General features: G+C 46.2%; 2 protein-coding genes across 4 annotated transcripts in view; one reads left to right on the top strand and one right to left on the bottom strand.

Moving 5' to 3' along the window:
* FLVCR2 (FLVCR heme transporter 2) overlaps window positions 1–16209 on the top strand; it is a 63353-nt gene extending 47144 nt beyond the window's left edge. For both annotated transcript variants that reach the window (XM_032287247.1, XM_032287248.1), the window contains exons 4-10: window positions 2093–2160; window positions 3399–3502; window positions 7760–7870; window positions 9038–9143; window positions 9264–9375; window positions 9923–9978; window positions 14419–16209. In XM_032287247.1, the coding sequence (XP_032143138.1) occupies window positions 2093–2160; window positions 3399–3502; window positions 7760–7870; window positions 9038–9143; window positions 9264–9375; window positions 9923–9978; window positions 14419–14490 (629 nt within the window). In that variant the 3' untranslated portion in view covers window positions 14491–16209. The remainder of the gene's footprint in view (window positions 1–2092; window positions 2161–3398; window positions 3503–7759; window positions 7871–9037; window positions 9144–9263; window positions 9376–9922; window positions 9979–14418) is intronic.
* ERG28 (ergosterol biosynthesis 28 homolog) overlaps window positions 1–19885 on the bottom strand; it is a 31478-nt gene that overhangs the window by 2540 nt on the left and 9053 nt on the right. The window contains exon 5 of one of the 2 annotated variants that reach the window (XM_032287259.1): window positions 19051–19806. The exons of the other annotated variant lie outside the window; for it this stretch is intronic. Coding sequence (XP_032143150.1) covers window positions 19727–19806 — 80 coding nt within the window. The 3' untranslated portion in view covers window positions 19051–19726. Of the gene's footprint in view, window positions 1–19050; window positions 19807–19885 lie in introns of those variants that run through there. 2 annotated transcript variants of the gene reach the window in all.

The raw sequence follows: 19885 nt of genomic DNA, 5'->3' as shown, positions 1-19885 counted from the left end.
CTGTTCCTCAGGCCTTTAACAGGATCATGAAAGCACTGGTATATTTTTTGCTCCCAGTCCTTCTGGATAATTTCCCTCTTTTTTCTGTGGATTCTGCCCTCCTTGGCTCATCTGTTAGGAGAGCAGCTGTTCCACCTGAAGCTAAGCCTGAGTTGGAACATTCCTTGCCCTTTGCAGTGTCAGACTAGGCCAAGAGGCTTAGAGAGGAGTGGGGGAGATGGGAAGAGGGAGGAGACTGTTTTCTTTCTTCTCCTTCCCACACTCCGCCTCACTTGGCTTTTCAGGAATGTCTCCTTATGGGCCCTCCTGACTCAGAAATGGACTTTCTAAGTGCCTGAGTGTGTGCTGTGAAGATTAGATGGGAATGCTGCTTGGATGAGGCCGTGCTGAGAGCCTTGTGATCATTGCAGCCATCAGCCTGACAGCTGCAGTGATGTTTGGGGATACGTCTGGGTTTATTGGCCCGCTGTGGCTCTGTGCTGCTCAGGAAGCTGTATTGAGCCCAATCTTGTTGCATCCCTGAGGTGGTCTGCTAGGAGAGGCTGGGACATGAGGAAATTGTTCAGTGACCTGAGACGGAGAAATCTAATTCGAGAATCAGCTTTGTGAGGATATAAAGCAGAGTGTTTAAGATCAAGAACTCTGGAGCCACAGCGTCTGGGTTCAAATCGAGTTCCATCACTTAATACCTGTGTGATTGCAAAGCAATTCTTTCCCATTTTGCATGAGAATTTGACCTTTGCTTAACTTTGTATCTTTTACCCCTGGGAACCAGATAAAGGGAGTATGTCAACTACCTTTATGCAACATTGCTTATGATAAAAATGTCCTCTGGTGATAAAAAAAAATGGACAGGGAGACCTATTCATTCTTGTGGGAAGCCATTCTTCGTGCTTCCCTGAGTGCAGTGACTCCTTTCACTGGCCTGTCACTTATGGGGCCCCTGGAAACTACGCCTACGGAATTGTTACAAGTAACAGTGGTGCCTGTGAAGCATCCAGGGTGGTTGCCATACCCACCTTTCATTGCACCTTAGCTGTCATCTGAAAGAAAGTAACTTCTGGAAGGCTGTATGGACTGGGGTTCTATGGACTGGTTCCACTGAAGAGGAACTCCTGAGGCTGCCCTGCCCACAAGCTCCGTGTCCTGACTTACGCCCTTCCAAGTGACTCTAATATTGAGTGTGCTATCTTGTGAGCCTCAATGTTTAGTAAAAGTTAGAAAGACCCCTGGTGGGCATTGTGGACTGACTGTATTTGTTGTTTTTACTGTGTGTGCATCCTTCCTATCTATAAAATGGTGATGAAAATACCACCTACTTTCTAGGGTCGTTACAAAGTATCTAATCCATAGGTATGTGCAGCTGCCTTTGTCATCTTATCATCATCATTGAAGGGAGGCCAGGAGGCCTTTTCTCCTCTGGGTCAGTTCCAGTCTCAGCTACTGATTTGCTGTATGACTTTGGCCAAATGACCTTATTCACTACAGATGCTGCCTTTCAGAGCATATCCTCGGTGCTCCATTCCTTAGGTGAATGAATTGGTGTAGAGTAGGAGAGTCAACCGAATGCTCTTTAGGGTCTCTTCTAGTTTCGTGTAACAGATTTTGTGTGACATTGAATCAGCAAAGAAAGTTGGAGGAGGACTGGAAAAAGGAGAGAAACTACCTGCAGAGGGAGTGGCACAGGGGTCAGAGGTCTGGAGCAGCCTAAAGATGGGGCAGGGTCATCAGGAGGAGGAGGAATGTGTCCAGGTGTCCTACTGACCACCCCATAGATCTACCCAGGGCTTAAGAAAATGTAGACAATTCTGCCCTGGGAGTTTATCTTCCAGGGCAAATCAAAGGGATCAGAGATCAACGGGGTATGGCTAAGGAAAGATTAAATGGTTACTTTTGGTTGTTTTGAAGTATTTCTTTGAGAAAACTGCAGAGTAGCCTCAGACCTCCCTGGATTTTTCTTCTCTACTGCTCAGAGTGGCAATGGGGATGAGGATTTCTGCCCACACCCTCCCCTCAGCTGCCGGGGGAGAAGTTAGCAATGGCCCCAGAAGAAAGCTGACCCTAATGTTGTATTTCTCACTCCCTCCTTCAGGTCTGAATGCTGGTGCTTTTTATGCCTTGTCCACTCTGCTGAATCGCATGGTCATCCGGCACTACCCGGTAAGGGACTTCCCTAAGCATGTTGGGCCTCGAGATGATATGTTTCTAAGTCTGTCTTGGCAGGAGCTTGGATGATGGTGAAGTCTTCATTCCCCCTAGTTCTAGGTAGCATGATATGGTGGTATACTTATGGGATTTGGAAGGAGATGGCCCTAGATCTCAACCCCAGCTGTGGTGGCACTAAACTGTGTGACAGCTTGACAATGTGACAAGATAGTTAGTGTTTCTGAGCTTTCATTTTTTTTTTTTTTTTTTTGCTGCAAAAGAAGCATAATTATTTCTTGCAAGATTCTTTTTAGGATTAGAGAGTAAATAATGCCACATGTATATGTATATATAATTATACATGAGATATGTATTTATTATACAACAGTGCTTGGCAACACAGTTGGCAAATATATATATATATATATATATATAATATTTCTGAATTTAAATGTTTCCAGAACCCATGAGGTTCTGGTTGCTGGGAATGGAAGACTGAGGGTCCTGGACTCAGGAATACAGAGATTCAACCATCTTTTGAAAGGACTAGGCTCTTACACTTGCACAAGTGGTAGGCTATGTGGCTAAGTGTTCTAGTTTTGGAGTTCAAAGGTGTGAGTTCAAATCCTAGCTCTGAACTTACCATATGTCTTGTGACCTTGGGCTTGTAAATTAATTTCATTGCACCTGTTTCTTCATCTGCAAAATGGAGAAGACTGATTCCTAACCTTATGATGGGGAATGGTGAGGAGTCAATGAGATAATGATATAAAACCTTAGGCATGGTGCCTAGCTTATAGTAAGCACTCAAAAATATGTAATGATTATCTTTCCATTCCTCTTGGCACTGATAGCTCAAAAACCCAAGAATGGAAATTTTAACATATGCATTTTAATTTCCCCATCTGTGAAATGGAAATAATGACAGATAAGATAGAAGAGTTGCTGTAAGGTTTACATTTTAAAAAAAATTTTCCTAAAAGTAGTTCTAAGAACAAATTTGCTTCATCCCTGTCACTCCAGCATCCAATATCATGCACACACATTCAGAGTTATGTTGCTGGGAGGAGTAGTTATTTTAGAATTTTCTCCTAAGCCATCTTCTTACAGGCCCTCTTATCCTGATACATTCTGAATGTTGACTTTGATGGAGCCTGAGTTACTTGCCTTTGTTCCTTCACCCCATGGTGACTGCACTCTCTCCTGGGTCTTGTCCAATCTCCGGGTGATCGTTGGGGCTATGGTTTCCCCAGGGGGAAGAAGTGAATGCTGGAAGAATTGGCCTGACCATCGTCATTGCAGGAATGCTTGGGGCTGTGCTCTCAGGAATCTGGCTGGATAGGTCCAAAACCTACAAGTAAGTGACTTTTCCTCTTGGACTGAGAATTGGGGACCTGTTTTTTTGAAATGACATATTCATAAGCAATGTGGCTCCAAGGCATTGTGTGGAGATCTGAGTGGCCAAGCAGGTCATTCAAGTTTGTCTTCTCTGAGCCTCAGTTTCTTCATTTCTCAAATGAGGGAAGCTATGCCCTTCTTAAGATCCCCACGGGATTCTAGGAAGATGAGAGCTGCCGGACTTGAAGGCTTAGCATAGTCCTCTTCCCCTCTCCACTCTCTACATCGCTTTGTGAAAGCAGCAGAGAAGGGAGAAATGAAAATGAATGGGAAAAAAATTTCAGCAGTGGAAAGTCTGTGGAAACTCCAAAGAATGGAGATGAGGAGGAGGTGATTTCATTGCCCTGTTCTCATGGCACCTTGTGGACCCCGTGGGGTTAACCAAGGTGCTCTATGCTTTCTCCAGTTTGCAGTGTATATTATCTTCCAATTATTTATACCTTGCTGGTAAATATCATAATGTTCTTTGGACCTGAATGCCCAGTGCATTTGTAAGAGCCTGGAGCTGTCTTATGAGGTTTTATCAGGCTAGGCACATTGACTCACATCTGTAATCCCAGCACTTTGGGGGACCAAGGCAGGTGGATTGCCTGAGTCTAGGAGTTCAAGACCACCAGCCTGGGCAACATGGTAAAACCTCATCTCTAAAAAAATACAAAAATTAGGCTGGATGCGGTGGCTCATGCCCGTAATCCCAAGCACTTTGGGAGACCAAGGCGGGCAGATCACCTGAGGTCGGAAATTGGAGACCAGGCTGACCAACATGGAGAAATCCCGTCTCTACTAAAAATACAAGATTAGCTGGGCATGGTGGTGCATGCCTGTAATCTGAGCTACTTGGGAGGCTGAGGCAAGAAAATTGCTTGAACCCAGGAGGTGGAGGTTGTGGTGAATCGAGATCATGCCATTGCACTCCAGCCTGGGCAACAAGAATGAAACTCCATCTCAAAAAAAAAAAAAAAAAGCAAAAATTATCTAGGCATAGTGGCACACACCTGTAGTCCCAGTTACTTGGGAGGCCGAGGTAGGAGGATCGCTTGACCCAGGAGGCAGAAGTTGCAGTGAGCTGAGTTCATGCCACTGTACTCCGGCCTGGCTCAACAACAACAAAAAAGGTTTAATCAGTGTGAACATAGGTGAAGAAAAATTAAAAGATTTTAGTGAATGCCAGTCCACTAGTCCCCCCATGGATGCCAAATCAGCAGAAAAATCTACATTTATACAAAGCAACCTGGGTGTCTCAATTCAGCAGCTGGCCTTGGAGGAAATGCTCTGGCGAACAGCCCCCCAACATCCTTCCCTTGTGATTTTCCAGTGCTCCCCATTCACTGGGTACTCAGTTTAGCACTGGCTGGTGGGGCAGCTGCTAGGCTATACTATACTGGGGCAAGGCAGTGTCCTGGGCTGCTCCGTCAAGGCCTCCAAAGTTCCCAGTGTCTGCAGGCAACAGACAGTGGCAGACCCTGTTCTCCACCACACAAACCCACTTCTGTGAGGCTCTGGTCAGACCAGATCTCACTCTGGCTGCCCGAAGAAAGGCCAATTGAGACCATCCCTAGGGAGGTGGCAATGAGGAGCCTGGCTCTGCTTAATTACTGTTGGCGGAGCTTGGCCGCCACCTCATCGCTGCCATCTGTTAGTTGCTTGCTTCAGCCAGACACCAGAGTGGTGAGGACTGGGCATGCCCAAACCACTGAATAGCAGTGTCCCTTTTTCCAGGGCTTGCTCTGCGGCAGGAGGAGGGAGGGATTGGAATGTTGGCTGGGCTGGGACATGGGCAGCTGTATGATTCAGATGAAGTAGAAAATAGAATGAGAGGACTGGGAAGGACACTTTCTCAGCTCTCTTCAGAACCTAGACGTGACCAGTTCCTAGTGCCACATGATGTCTAAATCTAGTGGTCAGCATGAGATATTCTTCTCCCTGTACCGCTACCCAGGTAGAGAAGGGCAACTCCTAGTGGGACAAGAGCTCTGTGATCCCATCATTTCAGTGCCAGTCCTCGTCACCTTGAGGCTCCCAGATTTGTCTAGTTTGGTTTGGAGGCTGGAAATTGGGTGATGAGGTTTATCTCAGGCTGGAACTACAAATAGTTTTTCTAAACTGGTCAGTGGTTTAGGATGAAGCTATGATTAAAGCTTCATCCTGGTGAACTGATGGGATAATCAATAAGACTGGTGTCCATGACATCACTTTCTGCAGAGTTTGTGGGAAGAGTGTGAGGGAGGAGCATGAAGGGAGGAGGAAGCTCCTCTGCTCTTAGTAGCTGCTTTGAAGCATCAGGTGGAAGTAGCATCCTTTGGAGACTCTGACCTTGAGCTTTTCCAAAGATGCAACCACGTGGTGCATAATCATCCCTGCATGCGGTAGCAGAAGGGGCATAGGTTTCAAATCCCGCTCTGAGTTCACATCCCAGCTCTGCATTTATTCAGCTGGTGACTTTGGACAAGTCACTTGAGTGGCCTGAGCTTCAGTTTCTTCATTGGTAAAATGAGATATCATCATATATTTCTCACAGGATTTTTGTAAAGGTTGAATTGAAATAATAAATGCATACGAAGTGCTTCACAGAATCTGGCACTCAAGAGATGTAAGGTTTAGTTTGACACAACCATAGTGTGCTGGTTGGTACCTCCACCATGGTTCTGGCTTCAGGAGTGATGTGTAAAGAAAGGCTTTAAAGGTCGGGTGTGGTGGCTCACGCCTATAATCCCAGCACTTTGGAAGGCCAAGGCGGGCGGATTGCCTGAGCTCAGGAGTTGGCGACCAGCCTGGGCAACATGCACCTGTAGTCCCAGCTACTGGGGAGGCTGAGGCAGGAGAATTGCTTGAACCTGGGAGGTGGAGGTTGCAGTGAGCCAAGATTATGCCACTGCACTCCAACCTGGGCGACAGAGCGAGACTCTGTCTCAAAAAAAAAAAAAAAATGCCACTGCACTCCAGCCAAGGGCTTTAAAGCTTTCATCATCTGAGCCCTGATGTTCATTGTAGGGAGGCAGAGGGCTGTGCAGGGAGGCAGAGGGCTGTGCAGTGCCTGTGCCCTGCCTTAAGCAGTGCAGGGAGAAGAATGCAGGTCCAATGGCATGAGTCAGGGCTGCAGCAGAGTCCTAGGTGGGTGACATGGGAAGAGAACTGCTGGAGGGGCACAGAGGGATGAGCCTGAAATAGAAGCCGGAACTTGCTGATGGGACTGCTGAGGGGACCAAGAGAGGAAAATGTAACAGGGAGTGGGCGGAGCTAGGGGTGGTTTCTTACATTGGCTTTGGAAGTCAAGTACTCAGTTCAGGGCAAGAGACTATTCTCTTAGTTCCTGCTCTCTGGAGTGGAGTAATTCAGACTCACAGAAAAAGCATTGTTGAGTCTGTTTCAGTAGGGACAGGAAGAACTTGTAGGTGACAGAGAGCCCTGCCCTGCATTGACATGGGTCTTGGGATGAAGCAGACAAGCAGAATTGGATGGCGTCTGGGGTAGTCCTAAACGTCAGGACTTCACCATGGCTGATGTTTGTCCTGTTTTTCTTTTTTCTGGTAAGGGATGGGAGAAGGAGAAAGGGCTTTTCCCTTCTTGTCTGTGGCCAGGACCTGACAAGGGGAAGCTTGATATGGTTGAGTGTGTTCTACAGAAAGAGAACAAAGCTATCATAAGATGACTTCCTGTTTTATTAATCTTACCCTTTGTAGCATTGATCATGATGTAATTAAATATTTTTTTGTGTGATCATTGTCCATTGGTGTCCATCATCTTCATGGAGAGAAAGTTCTATGAAAGAAAATGTCCAAGGAACAAGGCCAGGCCTAGGCCTTGGCCTTGTAAGGCCTGTAATCCCAGCACTATAGCAGGCCAAGGCAGGTGGAGCACTTGAGGTCAGGAGTTCAAGACCAGCCTGGCCAACATGGCAAAACCCCATCTCTATGAAAAATACAAAAATTAGCTGGCGTGATGCACTTGACTGTCCCAGCTACTCAGCAGGCTGAGGCACAAGAATTGCTTGAACCTGGGAGGTGAAGGTTGCAGTGAGCTGTGATCACGCCACTGCACTTTAGTCTGGGCAACAGAGCAAGACATTGTCTCTGAAAACCAAACAAACAAAACTCTAAGAACATAGCAGAGGGCTCGACATACAGCAGATACTTAATAGATACTTGTGGAAAAAACGAATGAATGAATCTATTCAAGTCAGAAGTGTTTGATTCCATTTTTTTGCCTCTACTTGTAGGGAGACAACCCTGGTGGTCTATATCATGACTCTGGTGGGCATGTTGGTATACACGTTTACCTTGAGCCTGGGACACCTGTGGATAGTGTTCATCACTGCTGGCACAATGGGGTAAGTTTTACCTCTGGCCTATTTATTAGAAAACACCATTGCATGGTTCTTAGAGCTTCCAGCATCCTAGGATGCAGTATTGATACTTTTACTGACTTCTCACTGACCTCAGGAGATATGGACATGGTGTCCAGCGTTCTTGGTAATACTTGTAGCACTTCCAAAGGCTGCCTGGGCTGTCTGTTCTTTTGGGATGGAGTGAAGCATGAAGCACACCCTTCATGACAACTCGGAGGCTAGAACCTGTTTAGAGTCTTTTTCAGTTTTTGCCTGGACAACATGGGATTATGGAAAGTACATAGGGCTTGGAACCAGAGACTCTGGGTCCTGGTCTCAGTTTTGCTGCTGCCAACATGTTAGACCATGGGCACAGCCCTTAACCATTCTGAGCCTCAATTTCCTCATCTGTAAAGGAAGATAAGAGTGGCTGCCTTGTCGAGTTGTTGGAAAGACTGAGAAAGATGACATGAAAGCATCAAGAAGTGTGGTGCAAACGTAAGAAATTAAAGTTGGAATTGTCTAGACCTGTTATATGAGAAAACACAGGAAACAATACCTCTTTCACAGGAGTCTCTGCTCAGCTCCACCTCCTAGTTATTTTCCTAAGGGCAGTATATGAGTGTGTGTGTGCGTGTGTGTGTGTGTCTGCATGTGCATGTGCATGTGAAAGAAAGAGGGAGAGAGCGCACGCTGGCACTCGGTTCTCAGCTGGCTCCTCTCTGGATGGAAATAAGGAGGACTCTAAGTTCCTCCCTCCAGGTCCCGGAGAGCCATGGAGATGCTGCTCAGTATCCAGGAACTTCCCACTACTGGTACAGAGCCTATGTACCCAGGACATGGTCTCTCAGCTGCGGGTTGCATACACCAGGCATCCCTGCCCCTTCTGTAAATGCTGACTCTGGCTGTCACTGATGGCGAGATGGAGAAGCAGCAAGAGACACCAGACCTGCTAAGTACAAGGTCTCCCTGTGAACTTCTTCCTGGCCTTCAGGGGTGCCCCTCTCCGTGTTATGACCACTTAGAGGATGCCCAGATCATTAGAGGACCTAGTATGTCTTGGCGGGAAGAAACAAAACAGGAAAGGGAGTTCTAAGGGAGGAGGTGGACTCCCCGTCCCTCTTGTTCTGGAAATTCTTCATCCTCTTGTTTCTCTGGTCTGGACTTCAGCTTCTTTATGACTGGCTATCTCCCGCTGGGATTTGAGTTTGCCGTGGAGCTCACGTACCCAGAATCAGAAGGCATCTCCTCCGGTCTCCTCAACATATCTGCACAGGTAAAGTTCGTGCTTCCTCTTTGTTTCGTGGCTGGGCTGGCATTGCATCATGGCAGCTCAGTTCTCCTCATGGGTTAGTTGACTGGGCCCTTGTTTCCGATATTCTTTATGCCTTTCCAGGTATTTGGGATCATTTTCACCATCTCCCAGGGCCAGATTATTGACAACTATGGAACCAAGCCTGGGAACATCTTCCTGTGTCTGTTCCTTGCTCTTGGAACAGCCCTCACTGGTGAGTTGGAGCCTGAGAGCGAGATGAGGCTCAGCTGGCCAATTTGGGACCCCAGTGTCTCGATGGAACAACAGATAGGGAGTACCTATGTAGGGGGACAGAGGGAAGGGTTTGTTGGGGAATCTGCTCAGGAGGCAGCACATTGTCTTGGTAGAATGAGCATGGGTTTTAGAGCCAGAAGACCATGTTGGAATCCCAGACTGTGAAACTGACTTCCATAGCAGTTGACCTTGGACAAGTGGACCAACCTCTGGGAACCTCAGTTTTTATTCAGTAAAATGAGGATAATTAGAGCAATGCATGCAAAGTCCCTGGCAAATATAAGTGATCCACAAGCGAAGGCCATTATTGGCTCCTGCCTGTCAGGGACAGCAGTGATCCTTGGGCTTTATCAAGTTGGCTGATGGTGCCCTCAGTCACCAGCCCTCTTGAATATCTGCAGTAAGTTTGGGATACCTGTGACCCTTAGGAAATGAAGGTTTCTTCTCTTGGATGAACGTGATAACTGTGTTTTTGTCTTTCTTCCTTCTCAATCTGTCAACCTTAGCATTCATTAAGGCAGATCTCCGGAGACAGAAAGCAAACAAAGAAACTCCTGAGAATGTGAGTATGTGGGAGCTTTGTGGAGCTGAGATCGGGGTCCAAGGCTTTTGATGAGGATGTGGCAACATAGGTGGGGCAGGGAGAATTCCCATGGGGTCTGATTTTGTCACAGCTGGGAGAACAGCTCATCACTCACACATGGTATCCTAAGGCTTTCCTTGGTGGATGTTTTTGCCATTGCTTTCTTGCAACTCTTTCTTGGATTCTTCTCTCACTTCCTACCCTCTTCCTGGAGCCCCGGCCCCATCCTGAGCATGTCACTGTTGTCACAGTCAGCTGAGCAGTGCCCCTGACTTGTCCTGAGCCAAGTCCTGAGGCTCTGGCTCCACTGCGTTCAGCGTGGGGGCAGTGGCTGGGGAGGAAGGCGAAGCCTGGCTCCATCATCTGTCATGGAGGTGGTGGCCCCCAGGCAGTGGCTCTCCTGGAATGTGACAACTCCTTAGGCAGGGCCATGGGGACGGAGCCAAAGAGTTGCCAGTAGGGCTCTGAAAGGACAAGTTAGGAAGCAGGAGCTGGCGTGGTGGGGGAGGGCAGGACCAGGGGTGTGACCTAGAACAGAAAAGTGTTTCTCATCTGTTCTCACTGGCTGGGAGCCACTTTAAACAAAATTTTAGTTATCAAATCTGAGTGATGATGAAAGAAATTTCAAATCTGAGAAAGAGTAAAGGTAGGATATTCAAAAATTTAAAAAAAAACTTACAGAGGTAATACATGCTCTTGGTAGAAAAAGTAAAAAATACAGAAAAGTGTACAAAATTTAAAAATCATGCTGTAATTCCATCGTCTAGAGATGAGATGATTTTTTTGCATTGATTTCTGCATGCCTGTATCCACATGAGATATATGAATATGTGTATATAAATGCAAATTTTTTTAAACAAAAATGAAACTCTGTCTGCTTTTTTCACTTATTGCAAACACTTTATCAGGCAACTAGTCTTTTGCAACTTTTTTTTTTTTTTTTTTGAGACAGAGTCTTGCCCTCATCCAGGCTGGAGTGCAGTGGTGCAATCTTAATTCACTGCAGCCTCTGCGTTCCAGGTTCAAGCAATTATCATACCTCAGCCTCCCTAGTAGCTAGGATTGCAGGTGTACGCCACCATGCCTAGCTAATGTTTGTATTTTTAGTAGAGATGGGTTTGGGCCATGTTGGCCAGGCTGGTCTCAAACTCCTGACCTTAAATGATCCGCCAGTCTTGGCCTCCCAAAGTGCTGGGATTGCAGGAGTGAGCCACCACGCCTGGCCTACAACATACTTTTAATGTATAGCGTTCCTTTATATGGATAAGTCATGATTTATTTAACAATTTTCCTGTCTGTGGACATTATGGTTGTTTTGAATTGTTACAAATAATATTGTGATTAATATGTTAGAAGCTGAATCTTTGTGCATATTCTCAAGTACCATATTTCCTTGAGAAAGGGATCAATGGTCATGCCCATTTTAAAGACTTTGATATGTGTTGCTAAACTGTTCTCTAGAAAGGTACTATGAATACTGGCAATGTATATTGCTAGGCAGTAGGCAGTCATATGAGCGCCAACACTGAGTATTTTTCATTTTGAAAAATCTTTGCCAATTTTCTGAGGCAAGAGATATCTGTTCGGGATATTTTTAGTGTCTTAAGGATCTGTGTTGGCAGATAGATGATAATCTTTAGGTCTTTACTATTACGTTCTAGAGTTGGCAGGCAGCAGCAGATAAGCATGTGGAAGGAGGGGCCTAGAACGGAAAATTCACTGGGGAGACAAGGAGGGCCTTACAGCAGGAATGATGTTCTTTAGTTCTGCCTGAGGACCACGCTAGGGTCACCATGGAGATGGGCTTTCACCCATCCTGTGTACAAGGAGACATATGATTTGGTAAACTGGCTGGGCGTGGTGGCTCATGCCTGTAATCCCAGTACTTTGGGAGGCTGAGGCAGGCAGATCACCAGGTCAGGAGTTTGAGACCAGCCTGGCCAACATGGTGAAATCCCATCTCTACTAAAAATACACAAATTAGTCAGGCTAGTGGTGCACACCCATAATCCCAGCTACTGGGATTGAGATTGTGCCACTGCACTCCAGCCTGGTGACAGAGCAAGACTCCATCTCCGGGGGGAAGGGAAAAGAGGAACGATTTGTTACACTTGGGTAAATATATGTATAGTGAGCCTGGGAAAAGGTGCCTGGTGAAAGGTTTCAATTTGGAATGTGACATATCGTGTCAAGTGAGATGAGATTTTGCTGTGTTTACTTTATAACCTGTGTTTATTTTGGCAGACATAGGCAAACAAAGAAAATCAAAATCACCTATAATCCTGCTTCCCAGAGATAACCTAGTAGCATTTCCAGTGTTGTAGTCTATGGACACCCTTGTGTATATTTTGCTTTCTACTCTGCTCTTTTACTTAGTATAGCTTGGTAACATTTCTACACTATGATGTTCTACCACAAGCTCATGTCTACTGTATATTTCCATTTCCCTCGATATTTCAGTTGCTCTGCTATTTCATGATTCTTGCAGCCAGTTTTTTGTGCACATAGACCAGGTTTGTTAATCAAGGTACAATTGTTGGCTCACTCTCTTTGAGTGTGGGGTGCTAGAAAAAGCGCTGAGCAGGAACAGGAGCCTTAGGTTCCGATCAATGGTGCTCACCTGTCTTGTGTCCCTGGATAATTCACTATGTGTCTGTAGCCTCCCTGGCACCCGTGACAGCTTGGTATTGGGGGTGGGGTGAAAGTCATGCTGGGGCTAACACCAGCAAGGAAGAAGGGCCATCACAGAGCAGCCCTCCTCTGGAACCCCGACATTACACACCCCATGGCAGCCATTGTAACTCAGAGTCCTGCAGACAAATTCATTGTTGGAGCCAGGTGAAGACTGGGCACACAGCAGATCTGACCAGACCTGCTCTTTCTAATCAGTGAAATGTATAGTTTAGGGAAAAAGAGATAGGACTTCTGGGATGGGGTAATGATTGACCTTGACTATGAGCATCTTACTGGTTTGGGTTTCCGTTTTTCTTCTAGCACATAGACAGTAGTTGCTCTTCTGTCTCCACTAACTTGTTTACTGTTTGTAATTGTGATGATGGCTTTGGAGGAGGCAGGCGTGGTGTGTGTGTGTGTGTGTGTGTGTGTGTGTGTGTGTGTGTGTGTCAGAGAGAGGGGAGACTGAGTGACTGAAATAGGCTGTTAGTTGCCTGAATGACGGCTCCTCACTTCTGAGGCTGACTTGATGCCAAGTATTATGAAGATTGAGAATGGGAAGTTTGGATTTCTACAGCTGTTGCTATTGTCACTAACAGATACTGAGACACTCCCTGCAGAATAAAGTACCATTTGTCCACTTGACACTGGGTTCTGTCTTAGCCCTGTGTGTGTCCTCTAGGCCTTGAGTGGTGTTGGCTATGTGGTGCTGTGCCCAAGGCCTACTTGTGAAGAAGAAGAACCCTTGAGGTCACAGACAAAGTCCTTAAAACAGTAGACAAAGGCCCAGGTTGGTAGCATGTACCTAGGGACACCACAGGATAATTTCCAGGCATGTGTAATTCCAAACCCACCTAAAAACATGACCTAGAAGACTTTCCTGTAAATGAATCCTGTGCCATTCCTCCCCTAGAAAGCTAAAGCCACTGAGCTTGTATATGCAATTATGTATGCTGCCTTGGCATCTACTGCTTGTTCATTATGATAGTATACGTCAGCTGGACATGGTGGCTCATGCCTGTAATCCCAGCACGTTGAGAAACTGAGGTGGGCAGATCACCTGAGGTCAGAAATTCAAGGCCAGCCTGGCTAACATGGTGAAACCATGTCTCTACTAAAAATACAAAATTCACCAGACATGATGGTACCCACCTGTGATCCCAGCTATGGGAGGCTCAGGCAGGAGAATCGCTTGAACCCAGGAGGCAGAGTTTGCAGTGAACCAAGATCATGCCACTGCACTCCAGCCTGGGCAGCAAGTGAGACTCCGTCTCAAAAAACAAAAAACTGTATTCCTTATCCTGGGACTGCCTCCAAATGGTGGTTGTTGGAAATTTTGAGGGAATTGCAGATGTGGCACTTTGGACAGTGATTTGACGGCTAGTAGAGGTAAGTTTTTAGCTGTGAGAACGTGGAAGGAAAAGGGGCTTTGCTTTTGTTTCCATCTGAGAGTGGGCCTGGAAGAGGGGCACTCGGAGTCAGATGGTTTGTGGTGGCCTTGACATCATAGAAAGCTGGCCCTTTTTCCCTCTGATGACCCTGTGACGTTGGGCGGGGTGTGTTTGTGGGTGCATTTATAGCAGGGGCTGGTTGCTTCTTTTCTTGTTCTCTTTCTTGGCTCTCTGGGATGCTGAGTGGTCCCTGGCTCTGCTGTTCCCCCTGATTAGTCACGGACAGGCAGTTGCTCCAGCCAGGGTGGAGTCCTCTCCCTTTACCCACAGGGCTGCCTGTTGTTTTGCTTTGTAGAAACTCCAGGAGGAGGAGGAAGAGAGCAACACCAGCAAAGTGCCCACTGCTGTGTCAGATGATCATCTCTGAGAGGAAGGTGGTGGCAACTCAGGGAACATGAACACCCCACCTTTTCCTTCAGCACAGCTCTCACCGCCAGCACAAAGGGCTTCGCTAGAGAAGTTTTTGGAGGGAAACAGCAGAACTATTTGTGGCTTGGATGGCCTATTCCGCCTAGAACCCGTGTAAGAGCTTGGATGATTTACTTAGAGAAAATTACATCTTTCACCAAATGCAAATTGGATTCCCACCTCCACCCCCTTTTAGGTTATGGGAGTTGGTGTTGGGACAGGCTGGCAGAGAATAGTGGAGTCAATCCTAGCTTGGTCTCTTGCCTTCCCTCTTTTCCTCCATCCTTCATGGACAATGCATGCAAAATTATCATAGGAAGAAAGCTTATTCAGGATATAAACTTGAAATTTCCAGTGTCCTAGGAGCGCCTCATGAAGCCCAATTCTAAGAAGGGGCAAGCTACTCTGCCAGGGGTCATCTCCTGGGTCACTGGACTGACTGCTGAGTTCTGTAGGAGAGGAAGCACCACTAGAACAACTCCATTGGAACAGCTCCATCAGGACTTGTGGGCCTAAATTCTCCTGGCCTAACAGGGTCTGTCTCCAAACCCTTTTTCCTAAGAGCTGAGCAAACCAAACATCAATAAACTTGACAAAGGACTTTGTTGTGGCCATGATGGAGACACCTACTCGGGAGGGCTACTACCTAGGTGTGATCGTGCTGGGGGCTACCTGCTGAGTGTATTTATGGAGGCCCACATTTGGGAACTCTGTTATCTTGAGTTAGGAATGGGAAGGTTCTTTTTTATAGACGTATTTCCCCAGGGACTTGTGTGTGTCACATCACCTCTGATGCCTTTATCTCAATGCTGTGTTGGGAACCTCAGCCATCAGCCCAAGTGCTTGTTTTATTCCAAGGCAGGGTAATCCCAGCCAACTTACTCTGACCTTTACTGAAAACTAATCTTGATTCATTCCACTCTGACAAATCCAAAGCTGCTTCTGAGAGATAAGAGGGAAGGAGTAGAAGCAGAAAGGTGGTGCCCCCTTGCAATGGGAATTGAGTCTGCTAGAATTAAAAGCTTATCTCACCTCTGCTGGGGACAGTTTTGTACCACCAACCCCTATCCCCACCTGCTTTGAGTAATAATCCTTATCAGATGTTCTAAACTTAAAGGGATTCTCTTTAAATCAACTCAAGCTGACCTCCTTTTTTATCTAGCCTGCTGTCGGGCTGTGCTCATTGGCTTTGGTAATACCTCCTAAAAATGAGATTTTGGTAACTTCTCCTATGCATTGGGCAGCTGCGATCATGACCACCATGCTGTCTTGCTCTGGCCACTGCCCTGGCCTCAGTGTATCAGGGCAGCCCGACCTGGCTGTAGTACTTCGGTGCCTGGGCCACTGCCTGAGAGGACCCGGGGGTGTGTGTGTGTGTGTGTGTGTGTGTGTGTGTGTGTGTGTGTGTGTGTGTTTGTAGAGATTTAAGCAATGGATGCAAGAAATGTGCTGTATGTAACAGAAGAAAGAAGTCCATGCTTTTGGTAGTAGCGAATCAGTGCGGAAGAGAGGTGAGGGTGTGCCTTACTTTTTGATAAGGAGAAAGATGTTTACTCATCAACCCTTCAAAATGTATTAACAAAATGTTCACCAAACCTATTGCTTTATTTTAAAAACATAATTTGTATTTTCCATTTTTAAGATCAGACGTTTCAAGACAATAAAAAATTCTCAGAAAGCAGTCTTCCTTATCATTTGGTGGGGCAGAGATGGCTCTTGGAAGTCCATACAAGACTGTCACACACACATTCCTGAGGTGCGTCTCAGGTGTGGGGAAGGACTGGGCTGGAGGGGTGCATGCAAGGCTAGAGGAGCAGCAACTGTGGCCTTCCACAGGAGCATCTCACTGTTGCCAGACGTTACCATCCGGGATGGATATTTTTTAAAGACAAGGCTGTAAAGGTTACTGTTTGCCTACGTGGGGGGGCAGCAACTCAGCATCCAGCACATGGCCCTGACCTCTTTCCATGCTGGGTACATACTGGAATGTGAGTGACTGCTTATGAGAGAGTCCACTGTTGTTTCTGGCTCAGCTTCAAAGTGTGTTTGAAATGTTTGTTCTCTGTTTACCCCAGCCACACCCCAGCTTGCTGTGGCTGGGGCTCACTGCTCAGTCCCAGTAGCTGCTTTTCTGCGTTCCCATTTTTCTTGTGAAATGTCCAACTTCCTGTCACTCATCCCTCCCCAGTCGTGATCACCTCGTGAATGGATAAGCTGCTACTATCTGTGTTCTGTACATTTTTTTCCCTAGAGAGTTGTACTGTGCCTGTGGCATTCTAGCACCATATTTATTAGCAATTCTTAGTTGGGGACAAACAATATTATGATTCTCTTTTAAATGATCTAGGAAGGGACCCAAGCCTGGGCTGCTAAGAAATCTAATATTCAGCCAGCTGGCTCATGCTTGTAATCCTAGCACTTTAGGAGGCCGAGGCAGGTAGATCACAAGGTCAGGAGTTCGAGACCAGCCTGGTCAATATGGGGAAACCCCGTCTTTACTAAAAATACAAAAATTAGCCAGGCATGGTGGTGGGGGCTTGTGGTCCCAGCTACCTGGGAGGCTGAGGCAGGAGAATCACTTGAACCTGGGAGGCGGCGAGGTGGAGGTTGCAGTGAGCCAAGACCGTACCACTGCACTCCAGCCTGGTGACAGAGTGAGAGTCCATCTCAAAAAAAAAAGGCGGGGTGCGGTGGCTCATGCCTATAATCCCAGCACTTTGGAAGGCCAAAGTGGGTGGGTCACTTGAGGTCGGGAGTTTGAGACCAGCCTGACCAATAGGAAGAAACCCTGTCTCTACAAAAAAATAAATAAATAAAAAAAATCTAATATCCATAGTGTCTGCTAAATACTCTACTATACACCTCTTTAGATACTTTGGGATCCTGCCGCTACTTATCTGGAATCACATTTCTATGACACATGCTCAGAGGACCTACATTATCCAATGTTTTCATTCACTCCTTTCATAAGAGGTCTCCATGTGGATCTGCATTCAAATGTTAACTGTCATCGCTGCTTTTCTTACTGCCTCCTAACAATATAGCTGGCAAGTAAAGAAAGGATAGTTCTTACCACTGAGATATTTTCCTAGATGTAGTGTTCTGGGCATATGAGGCCTGGAATTTCTGTAACCAACTTTGGCACCATAGAAGAAGCCAGACTAAGGATGCCAGCATAGGTAGGCAGAATCATAGAGAAATGGAGCTGGAGTCTTTGATCAAACCATTCTTGAAGCTTATCATCTTGTAATTTGTTTTCAGTTATACGAGCCAGTTATCTTCACTGTTTAAGCTAGTTTAAGGTAGGTTTTGTCCATTCACCTAATGAGCCTTAACTAATAAGAGAATTCCCAATGTATTTAAGTGTATACATTAAGCTTCCTATCACACCCTTATAAACCCCTTGCCTCCCTTTCTGGCCTTTTCTTTCACTTCCTAACTCTTCACCATGCTGTGATTACATAGATCTTACTCCTTGAATAAGACTACTTTTGCCTTATAACTGCTGCTCCCTCTGCTCTAACAGCTGCTCTGTATCTCAAGACATTTGACTCCTGGGCATTCAAGTCTCAGCTCAAATCCCACCTCTTAGCCTAGGCAACATAGTGAGACACCATCTCTTCCCACCCCCCAAAATATTAGCTGGGTGGTGGTACACACTTGTAGTCCCAGCTACTTGGGAGGCTGAGGCAGGAGTATCGCTTGAGCCCAGGAAGTTGAGGCTGCAGTGAGGTATGACTATGCCATTGCACTCCAGCCTGGCTGACAGAAAAAAAACAAAAAAAAACCCCAAAATCCTATCTTCTCAGGGATGACTTTCTGATTATCTAAGTTATGGTTCCCCAGTGCCCACCCCACATTCCTCCTTGACCAAAATACCTTGTGTTTGTTAGCATTCTTATCACTATTTGCAGTTCTTTATTCACGTGTTGGCTTGTTGATTTGGTTACCTTGACTACAACATAAGACCCACGGGGCAGGGGCATTGCTTGTGTCATTCGTTTCTCTTTCCCGCATGTCTGGCATGGAGAAGCACTCAACAAATATTTGCTGAAATAACACATGGCCTTTTGGATACATGTGCTGTGTATGAGGGTCCCGCCGGAGAGGCCCTCTGGGTAGCGTTTAAGAGCATCTGTCCGTTCCAGTGCATTCTCCTTGGGATTTAGTTGTCTTCTTCCCGTGTTGTGCAGTTGTTTCAGCTACGCTGCCTAGTTCTATTTTTTGTCTCTGCTCTCTCAAGGATCTGTTTTTTCTTTAGGAGGAAACAAGAAAGGGTATTGAGTATGTAGTTGTTAATGCAGAATCTTGAAGGTGGGAGAAAAGAAGATTTGACTTCAAGAATACAAGAGAAATGAGCAGGTGACAATAAGGAGCTGGAGGCAGCCAGGCTGACCTGTGTCTTGAGCTGTCCTACTCACTGTGGTGTATTCAATCAGGGATAAAGCTGTGATACTCCTAGGACTCAGAGGAGGCAGGCATGGTCTTGTCTTAGCAGAGGTCAAAGTACAAGGACTGATCAGAGCAGAGGGTTTTTCTATTTATTACAAAAGTTGTTACACAAATACAGCTGACCAGAAGGTCTAAAAACAGCCCAGACTCTTCCAACCCTCATGCATCTGTAGATATAAGGAGAGCCGTGGTCTTGCTCACACATAGGGGAGCCCTTCTTGGAAGAACTGCCTGTCCCTTGGAAGGTTCGGAGTCTTGGGTCCAGCAGCAGAGAGGAGCCCAACGTGAGTGGACAACCCCTTGAGGCAGCCCTTGGTCACAGCTGCTCTGGGTGGGCAGCAGGTTTAAGTTTCATAGTTCACACGTTCCCACCACATAAGTCAAATCAAGGCATGAAAATAAAAGGGAAAAAGAGAAAGGCTGGAAAAGGGAGACTGGAAGAGGTTGTAAGTTGGGGAAGGAGACACAGTGGGCTTCCGAGGAGCTGGCAACTTCTTGACTTGGATGGAATTACATAGTATTCACTTTAAAATTGTTCTTTAAGTTGTACATACATGTTATATGCTTTTCTGTATGCATGTTAGAACTTTAAATTTTAAAAATGTAAAAAAAAAAAAAAAAAAGAGGCTAAAAGTGAATGGGGCTGATGATGGAACAGAAAATAAATTAAAGAGGAGAGACGATGAAGGAAGAAGACAGCCAAGGTAGAAGACGATGAAGTCCTGGAGGTGGTAATGCTGGCCTCAGTTTCTCTTCTTCTGTCTGGATACTGGTTCTACTTCTAGGTACCGGAGCCCGACTAGCATACCCAGGATGGAGAAACCTTAAATACAGAGAAAAGATTAGTGCCTGACATAAATACAGCACCTTCCTTCTATCTCTCCTGTGTCCACCCTCTGTAC

This window comes from Sapajus apella, unplaced genomic scaffold, assembly GCF_009761245.1.
Source record: "Sapajus apella isolate SASKATOON/1434 unplaced genomic scaffold, GSC_monkey_1.0 scaffold20, whole genome shotgun sequence".
Taxonomy (NCBI): Eukaryota; Metazoa; Chordata; class Mammalia; order Primates; family Cebidae; genus Sapajus; species Sapajus apella.
Note: the sequence above shows the minus strand (reverse complement) of the source record. Positions and strands in the feature narration are given on the sequence as shown.